Source organism: Telmatherina bonti (assembly GCF_933228915.1).
Source record: "Telmatherina bonti genome assembly, chromosome: 3".
In the NCBI taxonomy this organism is placed as follows: domain Eukaryota; kingdom Metazoa; phylum Chordata; class Actinopteri; order Atheriniformes; family Telmatherinidae; genus Telmatherina; species Telmatherina bonti.
This window is the reverse complement of record NC_136621.1, coordinates 36,880,890-36,893,588: the sequence shown is the minus strand read 5'-3', so window position 1 is coordinate 36,893,588 and position 12,699 is coordinate 36,880,890. Positions and strand designations below refer to the sequence as shown.

General features: G+C 43.0%; 1 protein-coding gene across 1 annotated transcript; it reads left to right on the top strand.

Moving 5' to 3' along the window:
- Positions 1–3,924: 3,924 nt before the first annotated feature.
- On the top strand, positions 3,925–11,465 carry LOC306754373 (ras-related protein Rab-3D-like; the record flags this gene model as incomplete). The annotated part of the gene is made up of 4 exons (XM_079238372.1): positions 3,925–4,158; positions 6,893–7,011; positions 10,883–11,007; positions 11,081–11,465. The coding sequence occupies 4 exons, from the start codon at positions 3,925–3,927 to the stop codon at positions 11,266–11,268; spliced, it is 666 nt and encodes a 221-aa protein (XP_079094498.1). The 3' UTR covers positions 11,269–11,465.
- Positions 11,466–12,699: the final 1,234 nt, after the last annotated feature.

Genomic DNA, 12,699 nt, shown 5'->3' with positions numbered 1-12,699 from the left:
CCCCGTTAAAGCCCTGAGAATAGGGGCATGAGAGGACCCTATCGTCCCTGCCTCCCCCCCGCTTATGACTGATTGTGAAGTATGTATTAGTTGCAATTAAAACTGAGGGAAGTGCCACGCGGTGTTGGGAGAGGAACCACCTAAGCAGCCCCGCCCACCATACACCGCATGCCCCCCCCCCCCCAATCATGTGAGTTGTCAGTGAGCTTTCCTCCAGAAGGTGAGCCGCCCGCGGCACTGGGCATGCCCCCCACTCCCAGGGCCTCCCAAGGACCAGGACAAGCCGGGGACAGCCATCCCCGTAACCAGAGCCTTCGGCGACTAACCAGAGTCATCACCGACCCAAGAGGGGACCAACTCACCACACGCAGAAGGGGGGCATGAGGACAAAGAAGAGGAGGGGCGGCAGAAGGGGAACCCCAGACCGATTGTCCACCGCCCCCTCACTCACAGAGGACACCCCCACCTGGGGACATGAAGCCCCCCCTTGTCCACACATCGGCACTTTTACGCACATCTGCCACTGTCTCAGCACACACACCTACAGCCACACACACACACATACACACTTCCCAACACATACAGGTCCACCCAGCCACACATTCAGCCCACCCTCAAAACCATCCTCCTGACCCCCACGTCACATCCAAATCTCCCCCACTCCCATCCATCATATCTACACTTATCCACCAACCTACCACACACATCCACCCACTCCCCCATACATACACCCCTGCCCCCTCCCATACACACACGCATTCATGCTTCGCCACGGCACTACCCCCCCCCCCCCCCCCCCCCCACACACACACACACACACACACACACACAGACAACACCCCCTCCCCCCCCCACACACACACACACACCCGTATACATGCACTACCGCCACTCCCCACATACACGCATCACCCCACTCCCCCACACACACGGCACTACCCCCCCACAGACACCACAACACCGCCCCACACACACACACCCACGCACACCCGTATAGATGCACCACTGTCACTCCCCCCCACACACGCGTCATCACACTTCCCTACCCACACACATTGATACACCTATGTACCGCCACCAGTCCTCAACACGCACACCCTACACACACCCCTCCACACACACACACACACACACACATCCCATCCACACTATCAAACACCCCCCACTCCCCAAGTCCCAGGGTCGCAACCAGGCACCAGAGCATGTACCTGCCCGCCGCCGCAGCAGCAGGTCCAGGTCAGCCCAGCCCCCCCCCCGGCACAAGCCAACCCCCCACCCCCAAGTCACCCCCCCCACCCCTCAGTTGAAGCTTTAAATGACACGTTCACATCAGTCTTTTTGATCCGAATCCAAGTCCGTTTGCTCAAAAAGTCCTCTTCGTTTGGGGAAATGTGAATGTGCCAAACGAATTCTGATTTGGACCAAAGAAGCGGTCCGCCTACAAACACAGGTGTCAGTCCGTTTCATGCGGACCAAATACAGGAAGCGGACTACAAAAAGTAACTTTCTTTTCATTTGGTGTAACATTGCATTGGGAGTAAATACTAGGGGTGGGAAAATTGAATCATACATTCAAAAATCTGGATTTTTCGCTTAACAATTTTAAAATATATACATATATATATATATATATATTTTTTTTTTTTTTTTTTTTTTTTTTCTGAAACAAATAAAATTAATCTATTATAGAATTTTTCATTTTTTTATAATCTTTTTTTTTTTTTTTTTTTTTTTTTGTCTTCTTGGGCATTATAGCATCAGAACGGTGGTCTGGCTGTCTTGTTTTCTCCGGATTGAAATCAAGAAAGAAAGTTTTATACAATTTTTTTTGTTTTTAATCTACAAAAAACATCAGTATAAAAAAAATATGGTGAGAATCGCAATTTAAATCAAATTGGCACCCAAAAAGTTGGAATCAAATCGAATCGGGACTGAAAGCATATCATCACAGCCCTAGTAAATGCATAGCGATGGCGTTAAGGGTCCTCTGCCTTGTCTGATGTTCAGACTGCGTCCATTGTTGCAGAGTATTTCTGCAGTATACTTGCATAAGACAATACAAACCCAAAACAGCCATAGTTTTGTCTCCATGTTTAGCTCTCTTTGGAGTTTTTTTTCTTCATGTGGGTCTTGTTCTCTCTTTTGCTAAATACTAGTGCAGCGCCACCTTTGGTGGGAATGAGGATATATTATTGTAAAGGTTTGGCGTGTTTGACCAAAGTGCAGCGTTAATGTAATCTCGGTCCGCATGGATACACCCCCCTACAACTGAGTCCCCAATCATACCGAGTCTAGTGGACTATCCTGATGTGAACGCACCCTAAGTAGAGCTTCATTCAAATTCATTGGAGGGGTACGTTACAGAGAAATCCTGTCAAATGTTAGATAAGCATAATTTCATCCATTATATGGTTTACAAATGGATTGCATGGTTGCAGTTATGGTCACGGTTCATTTCTGACTTGTTCTCTAATTTGACCTGCTTTCTGAATAATGCTGACCAAACTAGCAACTTGGCCATTTTCCCCCTGTCCAGGCACCTTCCTGGAGCCCAGCCCAGAATAACATTTTCCACTTTCCACATTCTGGCTCAATGCCATCAAAAATACGAACACATTTACAAAGATTGTCTGCACCGGTTGACTCTCCTCTCTACGGCTGGTGCAGCGGCACTTTGACATTTCATAACAACATGTTGTTTAAACATGTGCAGTTAGAACAATTATTTCCCTGATCTGTAAATATTTTCTCTGCCTTTCACCGTGTGGGAAGCTGGGATCGTCTCCAGACTCCCCTCGTCCCTGAGCAGGATTAAGGGGGTGTAGAAGATGATGGATATTTATATGTTAGGTGTTATACTGTTTACCTGTCAAACATGTTGTTTGGGACCAAAATCCATGAATTTATTCACTGTAATTCCTAACTTGCTCATAAAGTTGCATTTTTTCATGTTTAAATAAAAAGTACAAAGTAGGCTCTGATTTCCTATGTAAGATTTATTTTTTACCAGACAAGAAAGGAGCTGGTTTCACCTTCGTCTTGTCTCAGCTGTCGCTTCAGTCTTCTTCAGACACATCATCCGACAGCCGTCGTTATGTGTCTTCATCAGCTGTTATTGTCTGATTTTATGTCATTCTTATCTAATATATCAGACATCAGTTTGTATTACGAGGTGAGTGAGTCCGTATGGTCAGGATTAGGACACAGATGTGCAGGTATAGATGTTTAAAACAACCTTAAGCTCAACTTCTCGCTCAAGTTGCTCTAATCATAATGTGAAATACTGTATTTTTCACTTCCAAACACCAAATACCTCTGGCCTTTTAGTGTTAATTGAATATTTTCTGATTTTGAATAAGAGAAATGAATAAAATCTGTATATGAAACTTGTTCACGGTGTTTTGTAGGAGATTCTTTCACTGTAAGCCGGTGGAAAAACAAATATCTTGGCACCATTGTTGATCATCTGCTGAGGTTCTCCTCCAACCCGGGGGAGATTCTCAGGAGGTGTCACCGCTGACAGCACCTCCTCAGGAAGCTCACTTCCTTTGGAGTTGGCACAAACACTCTGCTGACATTTTATTAATCATTCATAGAGTGTCACCTCCTTCTCCATCAGCTCCTGGTTTCATTCCACCTGCCTGCAGAAGAGAAAACACCTCCAGACTCCCACCCACATGTCTGGCTCTGTCCACTTCTCCCTCAGAACAATATGTACTTTACTGCCTCTGCAAAGTATTATTTTGCTGTTATTTGTGTCACTTTCTCATTCCTGATGCTAGTGATGTCAGCCTTAATTCTCCTAATAAACTGAATAAGCTGATAACTTTCTGCAGTGAACATAAAACATCTGAAAGCCACAGCGAGGAAGGCAGTAATCCCAGACAGACTCTTCGTCTTCTCCCGTCCTGTTTCGCCTCACAGATGGCATTGGCCAGAGATCCAGAGGTGGTCCTGGAGCAGAGAGACGCAGCCGACCAGAACTTCGACTACATGTTCAAGCTGCTGATCATCGGCAACAGTAGCGTGGGGAAGACCTCATTCCTGTTCCGCTTTGCAGACGACTCTTTCACCTCGGCGTTCGTCAGCACCGTGGGCATCGACTTCAAAGTCAAGACCATCTACAGGAATGACAAGCGGGTCAAACTACAGATCTGGGTGAGATTTCCTAATAGTTGTACAGGAAATGAAAAGGATTTGCTCCTAAATGCGGTCTAACCCTGAAGGACACAGAGATTTTCCTTTCTGTAAGCTGAAAAATTAACTGTCTTTATTGCCTCATAATGAGCAAATGCTTCACATTTCCATCAGCTTGTAGATGTTTTTATTTGTTTCTTATCAGCGTTTATCTGCTACAGTCCACAGCTGTGTTCTTGTTGACAGCTTGAGTTTGTGTTCATGAACATGGTCGTTTTGGAAAAAAATCATCAGGCCCAACATGCTTTTCCCTCATTTATCAATCAATCAAACTTTATTTATGAAGCTCTTTTCCAGCTTAAAATACTCAAAAGCTCTACACTCAAAGCGCTTTACAGTTTAAAATCGGACATAAAGGAAACACACAGACACATCATATAAAAAGACACCTCTAACCCACCCTTTTAAATACATCTAATTGAGAGAAATAAAGGCAGACGGACCAGTAGTGGAAATCCCATCCGAGGAGCCGTCTGTACCGGGGCGATGCATTGGCAGGAACGCCGAGGCCCAGGCACCCAGGGGAGGCACGGCTAGAACCTGCTCTTAACATTCAGACAGTTACTGGTTTTTGTTGATTATGTGAAATGAGAGAAAAGTTTGGGCTTTTGGGCTTTGCTTCACGCTAGATAAGACATAAACACACTGCCTGGAACACACACCATCGCTGATGCAGCAAAGAAACACAAGAAGATTAAAAGAGAGAGACTAAACAAGAGTCGTCGTAAGATAGTCTTTCGCTGCCTGGAGAGAGCTAACAGGTCAGGAAGGATGCAAGATGCCGAGTTAGCCATCGATAGAGGGCGTGTGGCGGGAAAATGGCTAAACTTCTGTCTTGTGCCTTTAAGCAGAGCAAATGTAAAAATCAGTCTAATTTTAAGGAAAAAAAACCCTCATGAACACGTCCCACCTCGCACCACCTGCTTTATTTGTGTAGCGTCACTTCACAACAATGTTGTCACAAGACCATAGACTGTATATAAAGAGATGAACGGAGTCTCCGTGACATCACCCGTAGGTTTCCATCGCCATGTTGGCAGCGTCATGCGCATCGTCTTGCCTGGAAAATACAAATATGGGCAAAGAGGTGGAGCTGAGAGGGGGGCTGTGAGCGTCATGGTGGATGATTGACATCGAGCGAACTCCGAGCTTTCTGTAGCTAAAAGCTCTTAGCCTCTGTTAGCGGGCTAAAGCTACGTCACGTTGTTAACCAGCTAAAAACCGTGGTTGTTCTACGTTCTTCTGACTTGAAGCCAGAGATTGGTACCTGTCAATCAAAAGGACACGCCCATAAATTTGCTGAACTTCGAGATTAAATTACTTTAAACCAATGCACTCCCCCCCCCCACACACACACAGTTGTCATGAAGGTAAACATGACCTATTAAACCTAAAATGGATTTTTATACCAGGCTGTAAACATGTTTATTTCTGCTGTAAACATGTTTATTTCTGCTGTGAAGTTGGTCTTTTTAACATGGGAGTCTATGAGGATTCGCTATGTTTTGCTGCCCCTAGTGGATGAAGGAGGAACTGCAGTTTTGTGCACTTCTGCATAGGCTTCACTTTTAACCGCCGGAGGTTGCCGCTTGCACAGGACACTTTACAGACACATCAATTCAAGCCAATTCATACATATCCTGTAATAGAAACCAACTGATTGCATCGAGTCATGACTTGGATCCAATCCCCCATCCTGAGCTGCACAAGGCGACAGTGGGAAGGAAAAAACTCCCCTCTAACAGGAAGAAAACCTCCAGCAGAACCCGGTTCGGGGTGGGATTGAGTGAAACATCAGCAGTTACAAACCATCATGCAACACTGACACCATGCGTTGAGTTGATGTACGCGTCACAAGTCGATATAAACATGAGCTAATTACATTCAGACATGAATTTCCTCAACCGAAGCTTCGAGTTTTCCCTGAAAGCTCACATTCATCATGAAGCAGTGACAACCGCATCCTTTTCCTCCCCCCCCCACCACATTGAAAGTTAACTTTAAGTTAGCTCTGACAGACACCGCATCGACTAAAGCGAGTAGAAAAAGGCTGCGGTCTGTTCTGTAGGAGCTTTAATTTACCCGAGCTCATTAAACGGCTCTTACCTGTGGCGGAGAGGATTTAAAATTCATCATCGACCAAAAGCAGGGTTGAGTACATCCTCACTCCGTTCCCTTGGTTTCTCTCTTACATGCCGCTGCCTGTCATGAATTTAAACTAATTTCTCACACTGTGGAGTTAATGACAGTTGATGTTTAACATTGTCCCCAGACGGCAGGCTTCATGAAAGATGCATGGCTTGGAGCTGCTCAAGCCGAATGTGCTTACTGCGCAGGCTGACACCAGGGACACATCTATTACTGAATGTTAGTGGAAGGCAGAAACTCGACCTCAGAGCTCCGTGTTGACAAAAACATGATTTCTTTTTTGCAGTTTGCAGCACGCCTTTTATGTGATTTTGACAGAAGAGTAATTCCACTAAATACTCAACAGAAGGTCACAAATGAATCTTGGTTGTTTTCGTTGCACAATCAGCATTTAAAAGCTGGAATTTAATTTTTTTTTTTTTTTTTTAAGAATTCTGCTTTATTTGACTTGTATTTGACATGGTAGCCAGATGGTCTTAATGTCATGCGATTGTTGAGATTTAAACAACAGGAAACAGGATTTCACAGAGGACTGGTGTGTTTACAGGACACGGCGGGGCAGGAGCGCTACCGGACCATCACCACGGCGTACTACAGAGGCGCCATGGGATTCCTGCTCATGTATGACATCACAAGCCAGGAGTCATTTTGTGCTGTTCAGGACTGGTATGTAGATCCACGCTCGTGTAGCGCTGAGAAGAAAAAGAGAAAGATGGTGTGGGAAAGCATTTAAACTATACATCTGACTTAAAAATGGTGAACATTTAGATTTGTTGTTGTTTCCACATGTCTGTTTAAGATGAGCTCAGACCCAGAGAGGAAACTGGTTAACTTGTTTATGGTGTGTTTTTTTTTTGTTTTTTTTTTTGTTTGTTTTTGTGTTAACAAAAGTGTTTTAAGTCACATAAACAGGAGTCATTCATGATGATCCTAATTTATAGTTTACACTCCCATTGGTATTTTACTTATAGAAACATATTTTATTCCTCCTCGCCTCATCTCTAAAGGTGAAGAAAAAAAGTTAAATTTCTTCATACGTCTTTAATAACTTAAAGAATATTTAACCATCCAGAGTATTTTCCTTATTTCTTTTAATTGAAAGTCAAAAATAAGAAATTCTACAACAATTTGGTCAAACACAAGGTGTATTTTTCTAAATACATTCTTTATGTATATGAAACAAACCTGTTCTGATTGTTTATACAGATATCTAATCAGCCAATGAAGCTGATTACAGGAAGATGTGACTTCATGATGCTGAGCATCAGAATGAGGAGAAAAAAGGTTTTTAAGTGACGTTGGACACTGCGTCATGTTGGTTTGAGTGTTTCAGAAACTGCTGATCTGCTGAAAAATCCAGTGAGATAATGGCAGACTGGTTTTAGGTTATAGAAAGGCAACGTACCACTAGGGATGCACCGATCTACTTTTTGGGAGTTCTGATCCGATACGGATATCTGAAATTTGAATATCTGCAGATACTGATATTTGCCGATACCAAATGTGTTTATGTGAACATTATTGTAATTATGGTTATTACTGCTGTTATAACCGTGTAAGATTTCATTAGGTTGTAATAAATGACCCATCCTTTCTGAAGTTACCTCATCAATACAAATATAATATCATTACAGATCTAACAATTTCAACAAGTTTTGTTCTGATTTGACACATTTTACCTAAATATAACTATAAATGTGTGGTTTTGAAACAAAGATCTGGCTTTTAGTGGAACAATAATGTCACATTTTAACATCATCAAGGCATTTATTTCTTTTAAAACATGCCAAAGCATGTCATCAAACACATCTGTGCTGGCTTGACTAGTGTGGTATCGGGTATCGGTTGTGTTATCGGTACACTTTTAGTGATACCAAGTATGAGTACACACGCTTGGTATTGAGCCGATAGCGATACTGATATCGGTGCATCCCTAATAAACACGTATAACTACTGGTTCCAATTAAGTTATGCAGAACATCATGTCTGAACATGCAACACGTCCAGCCTGGAATCAGATGGTCTCCAGCAGCAGAAGACCACAGCAGGTTCCCTCCTGTCAGCAAGAACAGGAAACTGAGGCTACAATTCACACAGACTCACCAGAACTGGACAATAGAAGATGGAGAAACCTTGCTGGTCTCCATTTCAGCTCCATGTTCAGATGGCAGGATCAGTATCTGCTGGAAACATGGATCCTTCCTGGCTTGGATCAATGGTTGAGTCTGCTGGTGGTGTGATGGTGTGGGAAAGATTTTCTTGGCACATTTTTAGGAATGTTTCCAACACCTTGTTGAGTCAATGCTACAAACAATGTGGCATGGAGGACATTCCTGAAGGCAAAGGAAAGGCTGACCCAGTCCAAGCTGGATGGACGCAGTAAAGTGTCTGGTTAGTGTAGATCAGGGCTACAGTTAAATCACTCTGGTGTAGATAGAACCCAAAAGGTGGACATTGCCAACATGATGTCACCTGTTGGGTTATTTATCATTTTGAAGCCTTTATATCTGTATCCTGATTGCCCGGCCACATGTCTGTCTGGATCATAGAGTCTATATAAAAAGATGGGCTGAGCCTCTGTGACGTCACCCATAGGTGAAGCTCAGTGGGCGGTTCCTACCATCGCCATCTTGGCAGGGGCATGCATGTCGTCTCCCCCAGAAAAGACAAATGGGCAACGAGGTAGAGCTGAGAAGGGGGGCTGTGAGCGTCATGGTGGATGATTGACATAGATGAAACTCAGAGCTTTCTGTAGCTAAGAGCTAACAGAGTTAACCCGGAGATAACAGGAGCTAACGGGAGCTAACCAGCTAACGGAGGTAAGCGGGCTAAAGCTAAGCCACGTTGTTAACCGGCTAAAAACCGTGGTTGTTCTGCGTTCTTCTTACTTGTAGCAGGAGATTGGGTACCTGTCAATCAAAAGGACACGCCCCTAAATATGCCGAATTTAAAGATTAAATTACTTCTAAAGGGAAGAGTTAGAAAAAAATTCACTCCCCCCACAGTTGTCATGAAGGTAAACATGACCTATTAAACTTAAAATGGATTTTTGAACCAGGCTGTAAACATATCTATTTCTGCCGTGAAGTTGGTCTTTTAACATGGGAGTCTATGGGGATTTGATCTGTTTTGGAGCCCCTAGTGGGTGAAGGGGGAAACTGCAGTTTTATGCATTCCGCATAGGCTTCACTTTTAACTGCTGGAGGTTGCCGCTTGGTCTGGATGCTACAGGTGGCTGTGTCTCAGGTAGAGATCGAAAGGTTTGCACCACCTCTTCCAGATGCTAAAGTGCTGCAGAAGCATGTTCGAGCAAGGCAACCAGCCCAAAGCTATTCCCAGTAGCAGCTGTGTGTGATTGGCTGAAAGAGAAACACACTGCGGCGTGTTGTGAAACCAGCTTTGGTTAAAGATAAAGCTTAAATTTACAATATATGAGTACAACCTTCTTTATTGTCTGTATTAATCTAAATTGGGCTGTAGTTTAACAATATTAGTTTGGCTATTTTATTTAGATACGGTTAAATTAAAATGTTTTTTAATAACAAACAATAGATACAAATTTGAATATTGTTCATTCATGGAAAACTGGAAAGACTTTATTTATTCTTGTGTGGGTCATAGTATTGTCAAAATATTCAGCGATTCTGAAGACATCTTTGTGCACAAGACAGCTAAAAATCAATAGTGGGTAACCTGATCTTCAGGCCCTCAGGCAGCGCTACATGAGAAACTGACATTATTCTGTCAGGATGTCTCTGTGTGGGTTCAGAGAAACTTTTAGAAGTCATCATATGTGAACACCGTTCACTGTGCTTTCCACAAATTCAGTGTCAGCTTTATGTATACAGCACATTTACAGACCAACGGCCAGCCAAAGGGCTTTGCAGTGGAATCTGCAAATTTAGAAGATCAGCTAAAACTAAAATAGTGTACTAACATACGAACATAACAATAAAATAAACATTAACAGTAAAGAATAAAAGCAAAACAGATATATACAATGAAATAGTGAACTCTGCTCAGCGAAAGGCCAGGGTGAACAATTGGTTTGTTCAGGTAAAGAAGGTAAACATACAGATGTACGAAGCAGAAACTTTTTTTTTTTTTTAGGGTCCAAAATTCCTTTAAAATAATCTGAGACAAAAAGAAAAACTGTTGTTACTCATTACGTCTGATAAGGCGTTTTCTTGCTTCGTTCTCTGTAAAATTTACAAAGTGACTGTTGAATGGAAGTCATAGATCAGGGGTGGGCAACTCTGTTCTCAGAGGCTGCAGTCCTTCAAGAGTTCAGAGTTTCTCTGCTGCAACGCACCTGAGGCACATCAGACCTAATTAGCAGATTTGTGCGGAGCCTGACATCCAAGTCTGCTAGCTAGCCATCGACTTGAGTCAGGTGTGAGGACCACAGTGTCCCACCCCGGATGGACATGTTGGAGAAAGGCACTAAGATTTCAGCAAGTTCAGACCAGAGAAAGTAAATATTTAGGAATACTTGGAGACATTTTGTCAGTCTCTAAAACGCTGCATGGTTTCCCAGGGCAACCCAGATCAAGACTTACTCATGGGACAACGCGCAGGTAGTGCTGGTGGGCAATAAGCTGGACTTGGAGGAGGACAGACAAGTTCCTACTGAGGATGCCCAAAGAGTGGCCATGGAGCTTGGTAGGTGTGTCATACACACACACACACACACACTCACTGCAAACTGTAATTATTTATGACCTTTCGTGCACAGGATTCCAGTTCTTCGAGGCCAGCGCCAAAGACAACATCAACGTGAAGCAGGTCTTTGACAAGCTGGTGGACGTCATCTGCGAGAAGATGAACAAGACCGTCAACGGTGATGCCAGCCCACCCGCCGGTCACAAGGGGGACGACCTGAAGGAAAAGCCCCTCCCTCGCCAGGGCGGCTGTGCATGCTGACAGAAGAAATGATCAAAACGCCTCCATGTCACACACCAAAAAACAGAGTTGCCAAAAATCTCCCATGTTTCTGGAACGCTCAGCTTAGCTCCCCTCCATCTTCTTTCCGTGATCTTTTCTCCACTCAGCGGCCATTCGGTTACTTTCCCATCGTTTCAATGTGACTGTTAGACTGAGGAGCCAAAGAGTTGCAGCTGTGCCTTTTTCCTGTTTACATGTTGCAGTGTTTGAGCAGCACCTGTTGCAGGTGAGGAAGAGATGGAAGGCTTGAACCAATCAAATTCATACATTAGTGTCAGGCTGCCCCCTTGTGGCCGTCATGTGAAACTGCATTAATAACTCATAAGTTCACACACCTGAAGATTCAGGCCACAATGTTCAGGTATGTGGCTGCTGTGTCACTCCAAGTGTGTGTGTGTGTGTGCGCATAAGACACACATGTGATTTATCTTTCTGGATTGAAATTTTCATTTGACTTATTTTTGTCTTTTTCATTATTAATATTAATGTAATATTTAATATTCTGGGTTTGTAATTTTCCTGTTGAAGTCTGGTTTCAAACGTAAATATCTGCATTATTTATCTTCGTCATCATTTCCATGAAGTCAGTCATAGGCGAAGTTTATGGTAAAACTCTCCTGTTTCCGTGCAGCACCCACATCAGTACCTAATCAGTAAAATAATAAATCAGTCAAGTCATACTGTAAGTTTTATCTGTGTTTCTTTTTCTTTCATTGGAAAATAAAATGTTTGTTTGCGATGTGTTGATGCTGTGTGTTAAATGATTCTTCTTCCTGTTTCCAGTTATGTGTTAATGAACTCACTAGTGAACATAGTAGACGTCAGATTGAGCAGAAATCGACTTTGGTCACCAGGAAACTTTTTTTCATCCAACTATCAGAAGAGGAAAACTTTCCAGGTGCCAAACCTTAGTGACGTAAGACGCATAAAACCTGACTGACGTGTGTGTGTGTGTAATCTATCAGGAGATAAAAGGGCTGTTCAGAAGCCTCTTTGTACATACACTCCTGAAACATCTGACCTTGTCGGATACGCAGACGCCACCGCAGTACAGGTATGTGCTTCATGATTATTCTGGCTTTTGTTTAAATAAAATATCCAAGAAAAAGCTCAACTGAACATTTGCTCATCTTCAGCTGATGGTGCATAAAAACAATCAAAATAACTTGATGCTTTGCACGAAATAGTTGTAAAAAGTTTCCTGCCAAAGTTGGATTGACTGTTCCATGATATTCCTCAGAAACAGCTGAGCATCTTTTTTTTTTTTTTTGTTAAATAAAATTTAATAGGTGTTGTATGAAAGAAGCCATTTGTCCAACTTAAACTTAAGCTAAAACACATTTAAAGATTTAATTCAAAAGAAACTCAAGTTGCTCTAAAGGAAATGTGCATCTCCAATAAAACGATTTA